We start from the raw sequence: 19,774 nt of genomic DNA on the forward strand, positions 1-19,774 counted from the left end.
GCCTGACAAATCTTTCACCCGACCCCGTAGTCTCAGAATCTCGACTGGTGGTGATCAGCACTTTGTGGTTCCCCGCAAGAGGAACTGAGCCAAAGGTTTAAGGGAAGAGATTCAATATTATCCTGGGCTTAGGAGTCCAGTGGGCGGAGGTACTCAGTGTTTTACAGATATCTATGATGTAGGAAAAGCTGTCAATCATTGAGTATGACCGCCCAGTGGACTACTAAGCATAAAATAAGAGATATTTTCCATTATTGAGATAGGAGATGACAGTTGCTGCTTATAAGATTCTATGGAGGAGGGAGGAGCTAGAGCCAGACATTCTACAGATGGTTCAATAGAACCTTAGGGGCACCAACTGTCATATCCTATCTCAGTACTGGGAAAATCTGTATTCACTGAAGACACTTTCACTTGTTAATTGAGAATTTTGAGAGTGAAAGAACAGTCAAGGAGGATAAAGAGGTAGATTTTTCTTTTAAAATATATTACAAAGCTGATTTATGGAAAAGAAAATTTAAGTATGGTTATTCCTTAAATCTGCAAATTCTTGAAGTGCAACTACTTATGTGTCATTGGCCTCCAAAAAATGATGGCTGCTGGAAGAAGAGGAGGATAAAGAACAAAAGTGCAAAAACAAAAATTGGTTGTGGTGGGAATGAGGTTATAGAGGTTCTTACGGTGATGTGCATTATTTTTTTTATCTCTTTGATCCCGTGTAACAGGAGATCAATAAGGAGAGGAAACCAATGCAGATGTATATAGAACCTCGCAGACATATCAGCCCCTTTTTCGATATTACCCTGCAGTGGCCCGGCAATAATACTGCTAACATTACATGGACATGTGGTAAGTCACTTTTCACAGACGTATTGGTTATTAATTATTAGTGATAAGTGGGCACTACCATGCTCGGGTGCTCAGTACTCGTAACTAGTGATGAGTGGACACTACCGTTACGGTTACGAGTACAGAGCACCCGAGCATGGTAGTGCTCACTCATCACTAGTTACGAGTACTGAGCACCCAAGCATGGTAGTGCCCGCTCATCACTAGATACGAGTACCGAGCACCCGAGCATGGTAGTGCTCACTCATCACTAGTTACTAGTACTGAGCACCTGAGCATGGTAGTGCTCACTCATCACTAGATACGAGTACCGAGCACCCGAGCATGGTAGTGCTCACTCATCACTAGTTACTAGTACTGAGCTCCTGAGCATAGTAGTGCCCGCTCATCACTAGATACGAGTACCGAGCACCCGAGCATGGTAGTGCTCACTCATCACTAGTTACTAGTACTGAGCACCTGAGCATGGTAGTGCTCACTCATCACTAGTTACGAGTAATGAGCAGCCGAGCATGGTAGTGCTCACTCATCACTAGTTACTAGTACTGAGCACCCGAGCATGGTAGTGCCCGCTCATCAGTAGTTACGAGTACTGAGCACCCAAGCATGGTAGTGCCCGCTCATCACTAGTTACGAGTACTGAGCACCCAAGCATGGTAGTGCTCGCTCATCACTAGTTACGAGTAATGAGCAGCCGAGCATGGTAGTGCTCACTCATCACTAGTTACTAGTACTGAGCACCCGAGCATGGTAGTGCCCGCTCATCAGTAGTTACGAGTACTGAGCACCCAAGCATGGTAGTGCCCGCTCATCACTAGTTACGAGTACTGAGCACCCAAGCATGGTAGTGCTCGCTCATCACTAGTTACGAGTAATGAGCAGCCGAGCATGGTAGTGCTCACTCATCACTAGTTACTAGTACTGAGCACCCGAGCATGGTAGTGCCCGCTCATCAGTAGTTACGAGCACCTGAGCATGGTAGTGCCCGCTCATCACTAGTTAAAAAGTACTGAGCACCCAAGCATGGTAGTGCCCGCTCATCACTAGTTACGAGTACCGAGCACCCGAGCATGGTAGTGCCCGCTCATCACTAGTTACGAGTACTGAGCACCCAAGCATGGTAGTGCTCGCTCATCACTAGTTACGAGTACCGAGCACCCGAGCATGGTAGTGCTCACTCATCACTAGTTACTAGTAATGAGCAGTCGAGCATGGTAGTGCTCACTCATCACTAGTTACTAGTACTGAGCACCTGAGCATGGTAGTGCTCACTCATCACTAGTTACGAGTAATGAGCAGCCGAGCATGGTAGTGCTCACTCATCACTAGTTACTAGTACTGAGCACCCGAGCATGGTAGTGCCCGCTCATCAGTAGTTACGAGCACCTGAGCATGGTAGTGCCCGCTCATCACTAGTTACGAGTACTGAGCACCCGAGCATGGTAGTGCCCGCTCATCACTAGTTACGAGTACTGAGCACCCGAGCATGGTAGTGCTCACTCATCACTAGTTACGAGCACCCGAGCATGGTAGTGCCTGCTCATCACTAGTTACTAGTACTGAGCACCCGAGCATGGTAGTGCCCGCTCATCAGTAGTTACGAGCACCTGAGCATGGTAGTGCCCGCTCATCACTAGTTACGAGTACTGAGCACCCGAGCATGGTAGTGCTCACTCATCACTAGTTACGAGCACCCGAGCATGGTATTGCCCGCTCATCACTAGTTACTAGTACTGAGCACCCGAGCATGGTAGTGCCCGCTCATCAGTAGTTACGAGCACCCGAGCATGGTAGTGCCCGCTCATCACTAGTTACGAGCACCTGAGCATGGTAGTGCCCGCTTATCACTAGTTACGAGCACCCGAGCATGGTAGTGCCCGCTCATCAGTAGTTACGAGCACCTGAGCATGGTAGTGCCCGCTTATCACTAGTTACGAGCACCCGAGCATGGTAGTGCCCGCTCATCACTAGTTACGAGCACCTGAGCATGGTAGTGCCCGCTTATCACTAGTTACGAGCACCCGAGCATGGTAGTGCCCGCTCATCACTAGTTACGAGCACCCGAGCATGGTAGTGCCCGCTCATCACTAGTTATTATTGCTGTATTTGAGGCACAATTGTGAACTGACTTACTATGCCTTCTTCATGTAGGATCCTGCTGGTCTGGGTGGTTTGAATGTGTGAAGCAAAAACTCATTAACATCAGCTCGTATAAGATCGTGATCCCTGCGAGTTGTCTCCCACCCCCCAGCAGTGCATTCACCATCCGGGCTATGGTGTCTTATAGCGATGAGGACCCGGAGGAAGACGAGCAATGTTTCTATGTCACCTCCAAGATTCAACTACAACCCAAAATCAGGTTTGACTAAGAACTTACAATGTTCATCTATTTCTGGCTGTTTTATGCTATTTTTTTGAGATAGGTGGAGACAAATACCTCTTGTAGTATATCAATATGATGTGTAAAGTATTAAAGGTGACCATACACGTTATATGGATGTTGGCCAAACTTGCCAATTTCTGCAAGATTGAGCAACCATCTGATGTGTATAGAGGTGTCTTGACTTTTCCTTGATAGCAGATATTGAGGGAAAAATAAGGATTGGGCATGTTTAATTTCAACATGCCCGATCCTTTGTTTTCTTAGAAAATAAAACACCAAAGACAGTGGCTTATTATATTGAGAACATATGCACACTCGGCCAAACTAAGCATGCAAAAGTGTAAGGGGGCCAGAAGGAATCACTTTTGGCTGATCAAACTACCAAACCTTCTTTCCGCCAATAGCCATCTGATGTGTGGGGGGCTCGAAATATCTGAGTCTTTTTTAATGTGACTTGGTATTGATGGTAAAGGTGAATCTAGTAATGTGAACAGGTCCCAGGGTGCACAAAAGCAAAGTTCCGATCAATTTTCTGTATGTGCGTTAATCTTTTCTAATCCAATCTGTTTCAGATGTGAAACCAACTGCAAAAACGTGAACATTTCGGAGCCGGTGATATTCAGTGCTACCTGTGATAACTGTGATGGTGTCACATACAGCTGGTATAGTGATGTGAGCCTAATACAGAAGGTTAGTGACCCACCGCACACAATACATGGGTCATGGGTTTCATATCATAGCATTTCTGTATGCAAAGTGTCGATTCGTAGTGAATTGATGATGCCCTGCAACTTTGTAATTCACTTTTTTTATCTATCTATTTTTTCTATCTCGTTCCGTTTTCGAGATAAAAATGATAACTCCGTTGTTTTCCACCAGGTGGCGCTATAGGTGGTTTCATTGCGTAGCGCATCGCTACTTTACTATACCTAGACACCACTTCTATGCCTATAGCTGCTGCCGTTCTCAAGTTAATGGCGGTGGACAGGATATGGGGGGACACACTGTATACTATGTGTAATGGAAGGTTTACATGGGTTGATTTTTGTCCATACTCTCTTAAAGACAACCTGTCAACAGTTCAAAAGTGAGCAGTTTTTGTTCTTAATTTGTTCCCGCCGCTCCCCTGAATATTCAATTTTTATTTTTTGTTTAAATACGTACAGTTTCAGAGCTTTGGGCCTTTTTATTTGGTGCCACTTGTATGGTCTTTTTCCTAGGGGGTGTGACTCAGAGGGTAGAGGAGCCTACAGACACACCCCTGAGGATCCTGTGAGCTCCACCCCTTTATAAAAACTCAAAATACTAGCACAGAGAGAAGTGAACTCATCCTAAGAGTAGGGTATACTTACAACATTTTACTTGATGGTCTGCAATCAGGTACCTATAAAGTTTCCTATACAATATATTGGCATATAGGTTAACGGTACATCCAAGTGTATAAGGCTGCTGGAGAGGAACAATATCAGAAGACATATGGAAAAGGGTCGTAATGCATTAACCCTTGACTTTTTACTCCTTTCCAGCCTGTAACTCTTCCTGCTGTTTGCCAGCTACGTGATTTCAGAGCCAGTTCTCTTACCCTGTTACAAAGTGACTTGCCCACCCTTGTGCTGAATGGCACATTGTTAAAGGACCATCCCGAAGGTGCGGTCAGAATAAAGCTGATCGGTGAGTGAGAGGAAATTCTTGTATCTATGATTAAAAGGGGTTTTCCTGCATAAAACAACACAAAAAATGATATATCAATGACTTTTAAGTTACATATCTCAATAATTTATTTATATTAGTACCCCATCTGGGTGCCAACCGCTGTGGTTCTGGTGTTGTGCTCAACACAGAAAAACATTCCCCATTTTGGCACGTGACAGGTGCTTTGTGTAAAGGTGGCTGACCGCTTTTTTCTATAGCTAAGCCAGCCCCCTTCTCTCTCACAGCTGATGTATAGACATAGAAGGCACCTGTCATGACTGTGACAGTAAGGGGGTGACTGGAAGTGAGCCCCTACACTGGCCCTCAGACTAAGCATACCCTAGGCTTTCCCTAAACCCAGAGGTACGCTTAAAGGTAGCGAAGTCTGAGCCCCCAATGTCTCCCTATCTCCTGTCCTTGGCCCTGATGGTAAGACCCTCTCCACAACCTACCACCTAAGGGCATGGACCAGGACAGAAGTAACCCCACCCCCCCAACAAATACAGACAGACGGGGTAACAACAAAACTCACGCACACCTACAACCAATCCCAGAGGACTACAAAAGGTGTACAGGGAGGGGTAACTAAGGAAAAGAGAAAGTAACTAAACTGACTACTTCCACACACCAAAACAGCAGACAGCACCAGTAACCACCTCCTCACACCTCCAGGCCTAGCTCCAGACTGAACTGAATAACCGTCACCCTCTGCTGGGAGCAGAGGTTATTTATCCAGGCTGGGAGTGGTTATCAACGGAAACATCTGAGCAGAGGTAATGAGCTTGCTGCTAGCGAGAAAGCTGACATTAACCCCATGCATGCCAAACAGAAAAAAACATTTAATGTGTAGAGTCTCAGATGGTATTAGGAGACTGTGAGCCTGAGCCTGTCATAGGGAGACGACCTTGACAACAGCTCACTTTACTATTCAAGTAAGCAGCCTTTCCCCTTCACATACACCATAAACTGACATCATAACCAACTTGCAGAAATGCAATTACTTCCTTTAATAGCAGAATCCATCCAATAATAAGTATCTGTCAGGCTACCACCAGGGGGAGCTGTAGCCCTACAGGAAAAGACACTACACAGAGCTGGATCAGCATGGAGGTGGACACACAGTGTGTGCTGGAGCACTGCCCTGCAGAATCAGCCAGAATACAGAGGCCACGGGGCATGCGGAGGATGGTCAGGCAGGCCAGGTCATACACAGTACGGTGAGAAAGAAGACTGGGGGAAGGAGCAAAAGTGGGGTCGAGGTCAGTACCAGAGGTAGCAATCGAGTGGGGAGGTAGGAAAAGAGGGAACGACTGGGGCTATTGTGTGAAGGAAGGAAGTGGGACAGAACACAGACAGAGCACAGGGGAAGGATGGAGGAAACACAGGGACCAGCAATCACAGGAAAAGCAGTGCTAACCCTAACCCTATAGCAGGCGCTGGTTCACCAGAGATGACAGAATTTAAAGCATCCAAGCTCCGGAAGTGAGGCCCGAGAGAAGGCTCCGCCCCCTAGCCATATGGACAGGGAGGTGGAACCATGAGAGTATCCCAGTGGAGGTGTAGCAGGCTCCACAGACACCATCTCACTTTCTCTCTCAGACATTCTTTCGGGAGGTGTAACAACCTCCACACACTGACCATGTCTCAAACAAACAGATACAATTTTAATATATAAGACACACCTATGGGCGGAGGTATGTGGATAGCCAGACCCACCAATCCATCCAGTTATCTGTAAAACCTGTCCCTAAAACGCCCTAATACATCTCTTGGTACTACGGGTACCAGAGCAGACACCCAGGTTTACACAACCTCTGTGATACATATCGGCCAGTATTTTCCACCCTCTAAAATAGTGATCACGCCCTCCAAAAATAATAATGCCACCTCCCACAAAAAAAAATTGTATAGTTTATACTCACCTAATCCGTACACTATGCTCTCCCATAGGATCTAATGTATTTAATATTGAGCTAATAAATTGGCGCTCATCGGAGATATAGGTCACTCGGCCAGAAGTGCTCTGCCCTGGATCTTCAGCGCGAGCGACACCTTTGTTTCTTTAACTTTCCCCCCCAAAATGTTGTGCCCAGTGCAACCGACTTTGTGGCCTCCACCCCACCACTGATTCACATAATGTATTTAAGATGACATTTTTATTATTTATCGCATCTTTTTGCTTTATTTTAGCTAAGACATCCCATGAATATGGAGAGGATATGACCGTGGTTACCACCCTGCCGCCTCCAGAGGTGCCAAACTGCACCATATACCCAAGTGAGGGGTCGGTACTAACCAACTTCCGGATCTCCTGCCTCTCTGCATGTTCTCTTACTGATTCCTGCAATCAAGATGAACGGATCGCTCTCACTTACTGCTTCTACCCTAAGCCAAGTGAGTTTAGCTGCATGAACCTCATCTAGACATAGTAACCCCAAGATCACAAGATAATAAAATAGACACTTACATCATAAGAATGCACTGTCATGCAGTTTGCAGTTTCACAAGATCTTTGTGCTTCTTCTGGAGTAAAGCCAAATGATATAGCAGTGATGAGCAGGATTCAGGGCTTAGGTAATGGCCCACAACCATTGTATTGGATCCCAGGGTCTCTAATATTCTGGACAAGCCCAAATCCACCTGATATAGTAAAAAAAAGTATCTGAGACATCTCACAATGAGTAAACTCCAAGCTTAATGTGCATCCCACTGCTGACCATCAGTATAGTGCATGCACAAGTGAAAAAAAAAAAATAAAAGTATGGTATATCCACTTAAAATAAAAATTCCTTTATTTAATGGGTCTCCCCTATTAGTGGTTTTGTTTCTTCCATGGTGGGAGGAGGATTTTATTTTATTTTTATTTTTCCTTTCATATCCAATTTGATTTGGTACGACCACTACGTAGATGACATTCTCATCATCTGTGATGGAGTTGTGGCGACCTGTCATGCGATGTTCGGCTCTGCACACACTTGCTGGCACGGTGGCATCAGACTCTGTTCACACTACTGAGTCTGACAAGCAAACTGAGGATTTTGGATTGTTCAGCCAGAGCCGGGCGTTGGCTGGTTCAGTTTCACTGGTTTTCAGCTCTGCAGAAGTTAATTCCTGCAGACTGGTGAGCAGAGCCTAAGAGCTCAGGTTGCTAATTGCCAAGCGCAGCCTATTTGAAGCACAACTTCCTTCCTTTATGTGCTGATTATAGCTTCAGTGATCCCAGTCTTGGTATTTCTCCTGTTCATGGTGATCCGTGCTGCGCTTCTGAGTGTCTCCCGGCTGTGCGTTACTTGCTTTCCTTTTTCGTCGTTCCCCAGTACAGATATTGTCTCTCCTGTGTGTGCTGAGTGCTGTGTGTATGAGTTTTTTTTCCGTAATCCCTCTTCTGTGTCATTTTGTGGGGTTTCCTTTTTGTGTTTCCGGCCCGTCCCAAGGTTGTGGGAGAGGGGGCGTAAGATCAGGGCTCGAACAGGAGTTAGGGTCACACTGGGGGTTCGGACCTGGCTACCATCAAACCTACCTCCGAGATAAGGGACAGCGCAGGGTCACAATATAGGGGCCCATGTCCTATCTCTATGTTCTCTGTGACACGACCGTACAGATGTCATTAGCTACATTAACTGTAATGACATCAATTTAAAATTTATTTTTCATTTCCCAGTAAAATGGTCCATTTCCGAGACATTACTATGGATAGTGGTAACACAATCTTACGAGCAAACAGCTACCATCTAATCCACATAATTAAGTCCATCCCTTATGGTAAATTCTTACGAGCTAAATGAATTTGTTCGGATGACTTCTTTTTGATAAAGGAAATTGACAATATTAAGAATAGATTCCCAATGAGAGGCTATAAGACACCATAAGGAATGCAATAAATAAAGCATACAAAGAGCATTTGTTATTTGATAAGAGGCAGAAGGATCACAATAACAAAAATCCAAACTCGCTCACCTTCAGGCCTCAACTTATCCAAATAAAGGAAATTACAGGGAAATAATATACCTATCTTATATCATGATAAAACTTGCAATAAGATATTAAGTAACGGGTATAGAGTCATCAGTATTATATTGGGGGGAATCTGACACCCGGGACCCCCACCGATCTGCTATAAACAGCCATTGTGTCAATCTGGTGTTTTATGTTCCAGAATCTCAGCTCTACTGTGGTCCAAATCCAGAACTCCCCTCTGTATATTTACCTCTTGGAGAAGAAGAAGACGGCTTCCTATTAAACGTCACCGTGACTGTCACAAATAACTTTGGTGATTCCGTCAGTACCGTGGCGAAAGTAAAGGTGAAAGAATCAACAATTTCATTAAAATGTTATTATTCTGTTGTGCACACATTTATGATTTCTTTTATTTTATTTTCTATACACGGAGCAAAAATCTAAACACAGCACTTGTTTTTGCTTCAATTTTTCATGAGCTGAACTCAAAGATCTAAGACTTTTTCTATGTACAAAAGGCATTTTTGTCTCGAATTTTCACAAATTTGTCTAAATCTGTGTTAGTGAGCACTTATTCTTTACTGAGATCCATCCACCTCACAGGTGTGGCATATCAAGATGCTGATTAGACAGCATCATTATTGCACAGGTGTGCCTTAGGCTGGCCAGCATGATTATTGCACAGGTGCGGCCTAGGCTGGCTAGCATGATTATTGCACAGCTGTGCCTTAGGCTGGCCAGCACGATTATTGCACAGGTGCGCCTTCGGCCGGCTTTGCACATTACGACATCGCATGCCGATGCTGCGAAGTCAAGTGCGATAGTCCCCTCCCCCGTCGCAGCTGCGATATCATGGTGATAGCTGCCGTAGCGAACATTATCGCTATGGCAGCTTCACATGCACTCACCTGCCCTGCGACGTCGCTCTGGCCGGCGAACCGCCTCCTTCCTAAGGACGTCACACGGCAGGCGGCCAATAGCAACGGAGGGGCGGAGATGAGCAGGATGTAAACATCCCGCCCACCTCCTTCATTCTCATAGCAGCCGGGACGCAGGTAAGGTGATGTTCCTCGCTCCTGCGGCTTTACACACAGCGATGTGTGCTGCCGCAGGAACGAGGAACAACATCGTACCTGTCGCTGGACCGGCATTATGGAAATGTCGGAGACTACAACGATGATACGATAACGACACTTTTGCGCTCGTTCATCATATCAAAAAGGTTTTACACACTACGACATCGCCAGTGACGCCGGATGTGCGTCACTTTCGATTTGACCCCACCGACATTGCACCTGCGATGTCGTAGTGTGCAAAGCCGGCCTTAGGCTAGCCAGCATGATTATTGCACAGGTATGCCTTAGGCTAGCCAGCATAATTATTGTACAGCTGTGCCTTAGGCTGGCCACCATGATTATTGCACAGCTGCGCCTTAGGCTGGCCAGCATGACTATTGCACAGTTGCGCCTTAGGCTGGCCAGCATGATTATTGCACAGGTGCGTCTTAGGCTGGCCAGCATGATTACTGCACAGGTGCGCCTGAGGCTGTCCAGCATGATTATTGCACAGGTGTGCCATAGGTTGGCCAGCATGGTTATTGCATAGGTATGTCTTAGGCTAGCCATAATAAAAGGCCCCTTTAAAATGTGCCCTTGTTATCAGATGCCCTTCTTTTTCCAGGTCAGATATGACGAGACGAGCGCCGACAGCCTGGCATCCCTTCTGTCTGAAAGGTCGATGATGGAGGGGGGTGGCAGCAGCTCACTGATTCAGCTGTACAAATCAGTGTCATCTGTGCTCAACCGAGAGGTCCAGGAGGAAAACCGCAATGTGTCACTGCAGCCGGACAGCAAAAAAGAGGTTTGCTGACTTCAAAGCATCATATAGTAGTCAAGAAGCGCCGGGCAATATTATGATTAGGCTATAAACAGTGGTAAATGGAGCTATAGTGGGCTTAATAGTATAGAGAGCATCAATCAATGGTGCTATGAGGGGTCTATAGACTTCGAAACACTCCAAGTGTATTTGTGCCGCCCTCGTGAAAGCAGCTGAGCTGCTCGGATCCAGGTTCACTGTGACTCGAGGGTCTCTGGACCTGGGGGTCGTGCGGCCACTCGAATGAAAAGGGGGGGGTATTTACAGGGGAGTTATAGTTTGTGATGCCACCTGTGGTGTGTGGTAATTGGGAGCACAAGCGCTGCTGTTGGGTGTTGTAACCCTCCACAGGTAGGGGGTGCCATGGGGTGCAGGGATCACTCTCTTGTTCACTCAGTTCATAAGCAGACACTGATAACCAGGTAAACCGAGTCTCTGGGTACCGCGGCCGCTGAGGGGAGCTCGTCCAGGTCTCGTCCCCAAGTGGTGCTGCCTGGTGATCCATGACTTGCCTGCTGGCACTTAGTTTGACTTCAACTTGATGGCCCGGTAGCATAGAACTAACCAGGCCCCGCTCTCCACTATGGCTAAGTGTGGGAGCTTGCTCTCAGGGCTCACGCTTGGGATTTTCTGGACCGTTTTGGTTGGAAAGTCCCCCCTCGTTGCGCTAATGTCCTGATTCTGGAGCGGGTGGGAACTGATTGTAAAGGCTCCATTCTCCTCAGGTGAATTGTCGGGTTTCCTGAAGCTACTCCCCGACCTAGGATCCATGTACCCCGTCGTGCCTTCGGTCCTGGACCAGTGATAGGGCTCGACAGGTCCAAGCACCTCGCCACAATCACCTGCGATCGGGGGTCCAACTCCTACAGGCCCAGACCACCGTCTGCAACCTAGGCGGCTACTTCAGGAGTCACCACTCCCAACTTCCTCTGAGCTCCTCACAGCTCGAGGGCTCCTCCTAACTCACTATCTCCCTCCTCACTACACTCCTCACCTCCCCTACCTGACCCCCCAGGTGGGTAACTCTTTTTCACTCAAGCCGTCCACTGGTGTGCCTGGTGGGTGTGGTGCAGGGTGTCTCTAGGATTTTGATTTGCTGTTGGAGGCAACACCACTTAAGTAGGGACCCAGAACCAAGAGGGAGGCGGATACTGCACGGAAGGGCAGCTTGTGCAGTACCCTGTGACGACCTGATAGTCCAGGGGCGTCATATATCCATGAGACTCCAGTGACTCAAAGAAGGAGTAGAGGCCTTTTGGACGCTTCTTTATACTATGTGGGTAAAAGTATTGAGACCCCTCCACATTCCAGAACAACCCCTTTAAGTCTTGGAAATATAATGAAAATGTTATTTATTTCCACCCTAGTTACGTGAAGTGATGATAACGGCGCTCTCTACTGTTAACGTGACCACACTGCACACAGCTCTAGAAATGTCCGAGGTCCTGAAAGACATCACAATGAGAAGTGAGGAGCTGTCGTCATCAGCGCAGGTGAGACCTATTCTAGGTAGCCTCAGGTGTGAGGAGTGTGACGTCCATACTGTCCATAGACTACCATGGCTGCTCGCTCACTGTTTTTGTATAATTTTCTCAAAGATGGAAGCCATCAGCGTGCTGAGAGATGTCAGCCAGTCCTTGCTGACCATAAGCAGCGAGCAGGACCCGACAAAGGAAATGACGGCAAACTATCTTTTTAATGCCATGAGTAACGTGCTGGAGGCCAGCGCCCAGAACGGGACTGCGAGCAGCAGCATGGTGAGTCTTGGGGTGACGGCGGAAGGGGGGAGTACCTGGGCGGAGCAACTAATGAGACTACAGTCAGTAAAAATGCTCAAGTCCCTCTTTGACTTCCATTATATTCTTTACACAAGTTGAGCCCATCTGAGCGTCCGACCTGCTCATTTCGATCACCGCTCATCACTATTTAGAAGCCCAATGGGCCAATTGTAGGAAAGTTCAAATCACTTCAATGTTTGTAAATTTCCTTTTCCCTGATAGAGAAAATCTGCATCAAATCCCCCCAAAAATATGTGCAAGTGTTTGGCAACCAAGAATTTTTCCACTGTGTAATATGCAAACTGTTAAGATTCGGCTCCACTAGCTGGTTCTATAGGTCATTATGTGAGTGTCAGCAAAGAAGAAAATAGTTGGCTCAACTATAACAAATCACATTCTCGCAGTGACGTGTCGAGTCAACCACTCAAACCAGCAAGCCATGCTGAATCCTAACAGTGTGTATATTACACAGCTGCACTGCTTTCTGAATGTTTGCCCTATAAATCCTGAACTTTCGATACCCCCATCCCATCATTTTTAGTTAATTTTTGCACCTCATTTTTTAATGCCCTACCCATAAAGAATAGGCTCACCGTGTCCCCTATTTTTACAGAGTACAATGTCGCTCCATTTACTCAATGCTGTAGAAAATCTGCAGAGTGCATTGCTGGTGGGAAAACTGCCGGACAATGAACCCATGATACTGACGGCTCCTGCTGCTACCATGTATATAAACAGGTATGATGTATTATTTCCGGGTGGTAGGTATACCAACAAACGAGAAATTTCCACACACATAAAAAAAATAGTACTAATTGTCTTAAAGCTCGGTTATGTTAGTTAATCTCTATATTGGCGGTAACAGGCTGCAGTCTGACCAGGTGGAGAGAGCATCGGTGAATATTCCAGATGTGAGCACCGCAGCGTTTACCCTTCCATCACTATCCTCTCTGAATCTCCCGATGGGTGAAGTGGAGGCTCTGGATCTTCGGGCAAGTGTAACATGGTGAAACATACCCAACCTGTCTGCAAAGTGTAGAAAAGAAAAGTATATTTATAGATATATTTATTATTAAAAAAAAAAAAATCAAGGGCCATTGTAGTGGCCATGATCACAGTTGTCTAACTACTGCGGAGATCTGTCGCCATCTAGTGGTTAGATTAAGGTAATGCAAGAATTGACAACTTGTGTATATAAAATGTTGGAATGTCTGCAGATAATGTCCACTCATAGATTTATTCATTTTACTGGAATTTTTTATGAGGAGTTGTGGGTGGCATGTACTTAACATATTTTTTTTGTGTTCAGCATGGAATTGTATGTAACTTTGCAAATCAGTTTATTAGGGGATTTGTCTTTTTTCTTGTATAAAGAATTGCATGTAAGTGACTTCCAAACTCCACCTTTTCACCAGTCTATTTTTCTTCAGCTGCACTGACAACAGAGTGTACTCATTTGGAGTACCGATAATGGCAGTGATAGGCCAAAAGTTCTCTTAGTATTGTGGTTATTAGAACAATCCCTTGGAGCTGCTTTCCTGAACTGTTCATGAGACACAGGCACTGAGCTGACTCATCACTGCCATCATCTGTACTCCATACGAGTATTTCCTGATGCAGGAAATAGACTAAGGGATCACTACTATCAACTGTACTCCAGATGAGTATGTCCTGATGCAGGAAATAGACTAATGGATCAGTACTATCATCTGTACTCCAGACGAGTATGTCCCGATGCAGGAAATAGGCTAAGGAATCACTGCCATCATCTGTACTCCAGACAAATATGTCCTGATACAGGAAATAGACTAAGGAATCATTGCCATCATCTGTACTCCATACGAGTCTGTCATGATGCAGGAAATAGAATAAGCACTGAGAGATCACTGACATCATCTGTACTCCAGACAGGTATTTCTTGATACAGCAAATAGACCATGGAATCCCTACCATCACTTGTACTCCAGACAAGTGTGTCCTGATGCAGGAAATAAACAAAGGGATCACTGCCATCATCTATACTCCAATCGAGTATATCCTGATGCAGGAAATAGACTAAGGATCACTGCCATCACCTGTACTCCAATCGAGTATATCCTGATGCAGGAAATAGACTAAGGATCACTGCCATCATCTGTACTCCAATCGAGTATATCCTGATGCAGGAAATAGACTAAGGATCACTGCCATCATCTGTACTCCAATTGAGTATATCCTGATGCAGGAAATAGACTAAGGATCACTGCCATCATCTGTACTCCAATTGAGTATATCCTGATGCAGGAAATAGACTAAGGATCACTGCCATCATCTGTACTCCAATCGAGTATATCCTGATGCAGGAAATAGACTAAGGATCACTGCCATCATCTGTACTCCAATCGAGTATATCCTGATGCAGGAAATAGACTAAGGATCACTGCCATCATCTGTACTCCAATTGAGTATATCCTGATGCAGGAAATAGACTAAGGATCACTGCCATCATCTGTACTCCAATTGAGTATATCCTGATGCAGGAAATAGACTAAGGATCACTGCCATCATCTGTACTCCAATCGAGTATATCCTGATGCAGGAAATAGACTAAGGATCACTGCCATCACCTGTACTCCAATCGAGTATATCCTGATGCAGGAAATAGACTAAGGATCACTGCCATCACCTGTACTCCAATCGAGTATATCCTGATGCAGGAAATAGACTAAGGATCACTGCCATCATCTGTACTTCAGACAGGTATTTCTTGATACAGGAAATAGACTATGGGATCACTAACATCACTTGTACTCCAGACGAGTATGTCCTGATGCAGGAAATAGACTAAGGGAAAATAGAAAGTTGGAAGCCACTTACTTGTAATATATTTTTTACAAGAATGAAAACAAATCCTTTAATACAGATATTTGCAAATATTCATAACATTCCATGTTGGCCAAAATTATTTAAAATCTGAAATTTTAAAGGTTTAGGATCAGATAACCATGCCGTGCCCTGTTATATTATAGAGCCTTTGTCAGATCATTCCCTCTTTTTTTCCAGATGGTGAGCTTCTCAGTGAATCCGTTCTCCGCCAGTAACACCATTGACATTAGTGGGTCTGTAGGGGGGCTGAGCCTCACCAGCACTAATGGATCTGTTATCCCTGTAAAGGATCTCACTGAACACATAGAGGTAAAGACAAGTTCCTTTCTTTATTCATTACCATGTCGGATGGTATAGATCGTTCCCCAGACTGTAGATTGGGGGCGAAACCTTCATCCATGTTCTCTGAGACCCTTTAATTTTGCAGTTGCATCTTTATACCTTACAAATATATTAATGTTCTTTCCTCTAGATATTATTACCCAGGGATCCCATGGCGGACGCAGAGAGAAGCACTGTGTTCTTGGCTAATTCGTCAGCCCTCCTGGTGAACGTCACAGCCCCCCACTATCCACTCGTCATCCATTTGGAGCCCAGTGAGGACGTGCCTCTGATATTGTATGTGGGGTATGAATATCATCCTAATGAAACAAACTATGACATCCGCACTCAGCTCCCAGATGGACGGTATCCAGGAGGTAGGACTTAAAGGGATTGTATTGCTATAAAATCATCTCATGTTTAAAGGGGTTGTCCAGCGATGTTTTTATTATTTTTCTAAAGGTTCCGAAATTACAACGATATTGACATTCACTCTCCCCAGCGCTGCCTTTTAGCCACCACTCCAGACTTTATCTACTGATGACTGACCGCTGCAGCCAATCACTCGATTTAGCGGCTTGTGCTGTTTACATTGGCATCAGCGCTGAGCCCAGCGATTGGCTGCAGTGGTCACATTCGTTGTAAGTGTGGGAGTTGCAGTCTCTTCCTGGCCCTGGCGCTTCCCTTTGCCCCATATGACAAAACCAGTGGTATTATAGACCTATGAAACTTTGGGGCCGACGATCTTAAAGGGGGACTCCCATCTCCAAGATCCTATCCCAATATGTAGTAGGTATAATAATAATAATAATATTAGCAAATACCTCCAATTAGAAATGTAGTACAATTCTCCTGATATAGCCATGTCTCTTACTTCATGTGCAGGGCATTGCAGAAGCTAAGGCATCCATAGCTACGTCCATTCACATTCTAAGTCAGTATATAGTAGGTGTAATAATAATAATAATAATAGCAAATACCTCCAATTAGAAATGTACTATAGTTCTCCTGATTAGCTAAGTCTCTTACCTTATGTGCAGGGCATTGCAGCAGCTATGGCATCCATGGTTATGTACATTCACATCCTAACTCAGTATGTAGTAGGTGTAATAATAATATTAGCAAATGCCTCCAATTAGAAATGTAGTATAGTTCTCCTGATTAGCCATGTCTCTTACCTCATGTGCAGGACATTGCAGGTTACGCATCCATTGTTATGACCATTCATATAATAACAGTTAGTTAATTGCTTGTGGTTACGACCAAGAACAAGTAATTAACTGTCACTATATGAGTGGATGTAACCATGGATCCTAAACAGCAATGCCCTGCACATGAGGTAAGAGACATAGCTAATCAGGAGAACTATACTACATTTCTAATTGGAGGTATCTGCTAATATTATTATTATTATTATTACACCTACTACATATTGGGGTGGGATCTTGGAGATGGGAATACCCCTTTAAAGCTTTTCTACCGCTGATAGATAATATTGGGGGATAGTTGTCTGGTCCCTCAGAAATCGGCAGATATGACTGTCATTTCTCCAATGCGTATGGGCACTTTAACCCCTTTGTGCACATTGACATAATTATATGTCACACTTAGGCTATGTGCGCACGTTGCGTAAATTCATGCAGTTACGCTGCGCTTTGTAGCGCAGCGTAACTGCATGCGTCCTGCGTCCCCTGCACAGTCTATGGAGATTGTGCAGGGGCCGTGCGCACGTGGCGTCTAAGAGCGCAGCGCTTCGGCTACTGCCGAAGCGCTGCGCAAAAAGAAGTGACATGTCACTTCTTTCCTGCGCTTTGCCGGCAGCTCCTGCTCTGTCTATGGCAGGAGCTGCAGGCAGAGCGCATGGAATCGGCGCTCACTACGGACATTTCTGCAGCGATCTAAAGCGCACATGTGCTCTTCAGATCGCTGCAGAAATTTCTGCAGGCTAGTACGCAACGTGCGCACATAGCCTAAGGGCGCACGAGTGTGGAGATGGTTCATTAGGTGAGCCCCGCTCCTAACAGGGCAGGTGCCGATGGGCTACCAGTATACACAATTAAATAATCACACTAAAAAGTGAGTTACAAATAAATTAAAGGACTAAAAAAAAACAAATCAAATTTAAATATAAAAAAAATTGAAAAATATATTGAAGTTTAAATAACCACTCAATAATAAAGAAATAAAAAATAATAAATTAAAAGGGTAAAAAATAAAGCAAAATTAAATTAAAAAAAAAAAGAAAACATATATAGACATTTACATAACAACTCAAAAATAAAGCAATAAAAATAAATTAAAGGACTAAAAAAATAAAGCAAAATTAAATTAAAAAAAAGAAAAAATATATAGAAGTTTAACTAACCACTCAAAAATAAAGACATATAAAAATAAATTAATGGACTAAAAAAAATAAAAGAAAAGAAAATGAAAAAATATATAGACGTTTAACTAACCACTCAAAAATAAAGACATAAAAAATAAAAAATTAATGGACTAAAAATAAATAAAGCAAAATTAAATAAAAGAAAATGAAATAATATATAGAAGTTTAACTAACCACTCAAAAATAAAAACATAAAAATAAATTAATTGGCTAAAAAAAAAATAAAGCAAAATTAAATAAAAGAAAATGAAAAAATATATAGAAGTTTAAATAATCACTCAGAAATAAAAAAAAATAAAAAACTAATAAATAAAGCAAAATTAAATAAAAAAAAGAATATACATAGTTTAAATAATCAGCCAAAAATAAAGAAATTAAATAAATAAATAAATATATTTGTTATTGTCGTGTCCGTAAAAGTTCTTAATATGATTTAAACTACATTAAATACCAAAATTAAAAAAACAAAAAAAACAAACAAAAAAAAAAACACAGATTTTTTTTTGTCATCAATTCTAACCCCCTAAAATGCAATAATGCACCGCAAAACAATCCATTATTAACCATTATAGCATTTCTCCCCCAGATAAAGTGTATTCCTGGGTGATAAACCCCGAGGAGCTTTATGGGGTAGGCAGCTACTACCTGACTATCAGATTGGCGGTGGAGGAAGATGTCCTCACTATGGATTCTGTGACCGTGTCGGTCGCCTCCTTCACTTCCCAGTGCGTGTTCTGGGATGAGACCAGTCAGGAATGGAATAACACCGGCTGTCATGTAAGTAGATCTAATTAAAAAATAAAAAAATAATAAAAAATATATATATATATATATATATACATATGTGTTGCAAAAGTTTGAAAGAAAAGCTGACCTTAGGTGTTAAATTATTTTAGGTTGGGCCTAAAACTACCCCCCATAGCGTCCAGTGTCTTTGCACCCATCTCACCTTCTTTGGAAGCTCGTTTATCGTCATGCCTAATGCTGTGGATGTGAGCAGAACAATTGAACTTTTTGCTACATTCGTGGACAACCCCGTGGTGGTCACCACCGTTGGGTGTATCGCTGTGGTTTATGTGCTGGTGTTGATTTGGGCCAGGAGGAAAGATATCCAGGATAATGCCAAGGTCAGTAGCTGTAGGAACTAATATTGCTTAGTGAAGGGTATAGGAGCGGTGGAACCTTGAAGGCTAATAAAGAACATCCATACTGTTCTGAACCAGGTGAAGATCATAGCACTGGAAGATAATGACCCGTTCGCCCAATATCGGTATCTTGTGACTGTATTTACTGGCCATCGAAGAGGAGCTGCAACCTCGTCTAAGGTATGTGAGAAGGACAACAGATCCTCTCAATCCTTTAACTTTTGACACGAGATACAGTTCAGAGCTTACCTTTAGTTAATAAAATTGCATGAGGTTCAATGTCCAATATTCCTTCCTTCTTTTATATTCAGACGCACTGTTATGCAGTTTGCAGCCTGATTCAACCATCAGAATTTTTCTTTTATGGGATCTTCTCTCCCAGGAATAAAGGCTGAATGTGAGATCTGTGTCTCTCCCAGGAATAGAGGCTGAATGTGAGATCTGTCTCTCCCAGGAATAAAGGCTGAATGTGAGATCTGTCTATCTCTCAGGATAAAGGCAGAATGTGAGATCTGTCTCTCCC

General features: G+C 44.0%; 1 protein-coding gene across 1 annotated transcript in view; it reads left to right on the plus strand.

Moving 5' to 3' along the window:
- Window positions 1-19,774, plus strand: part of LOC142254388 (polycystin-1-like protein 2) — an 89,872-nt gene that overhangs the window by 33,061 nt on the left and 37,037 nt on the right. Inside the window, exons 10-25 of the mRNA XM_075325430.1 lie at window positions 726-849; window positions 3,001-3,208; window positions 3,805-3,922; window positions 4,759-4,903; window positions 7,115-7,318; window positions 9,081-9,226; window positions 10,562-10,741; window positions 12,124-12,249; window positions 12,355-12,525; window positions 13,148-13,272; window positions 13,400-13,526; window positions 15,577-15,708; window positions 15,872-16,097; window positions 18,693-18,883; window positions 19,003-19,233; window positions 19,330-19,431. Coding sequence (XP_075181545.1) covers window positions 726-849; window positions 3,001-3,208; window positions 3,805-3,922; window positions 4,759-4,903; window positions 7,115-7,318; window positions 9,081-9,226; window positions 10,562-10,741; window positions 12,124-12,249; window positions 12,355-12,525; window positions 13,148-13,272; window positions 13,400-13,526; window positions 15,577-15,708; window positions 15,872-16,097; window positions 18,693-18,883; window positions 19,003-19,233; window positions 19,330-19,431 — 2,556 coding nt within the window. The remainder of the gene's footprint in view (window positions 1-725; window positions 850-3,000; window positions 3,209-3,804; window positions 3,923-4,758; window positions 4,904-7,114; window positions 7,319-9,080; window positions 9,227-10,561; window positions 10,742-12,123; window positions 12,250-12,354; window positions 12,526-13,147; window positions 13,273-13,399; window positions 13,527-15,576; window positions 15,709-15,871; window positions 16,098-18,692; window positions 18,884-19,002; window positions 19,234-19,329; window positions 19,432-19,774) is intronic.

The sequence above is a fragment of the Anomaloglossus baeobatrachus genome, chromosome 10, assembly GCF_048569485.1.
Source record: "Anomaloglossus baeobatrachus isolate aAnoBae1 chromosome 10, aAnoBae1.hap1, whole genome shotgun sequence".
NCBI classification, from domain to species: domain Eukaryota; kingdom Metazoa; phylum Chordata; class Amphibia; order Anura; family Aromobatidae; genus Anomaloglossus; species Anomaloglossus baeobatrachus.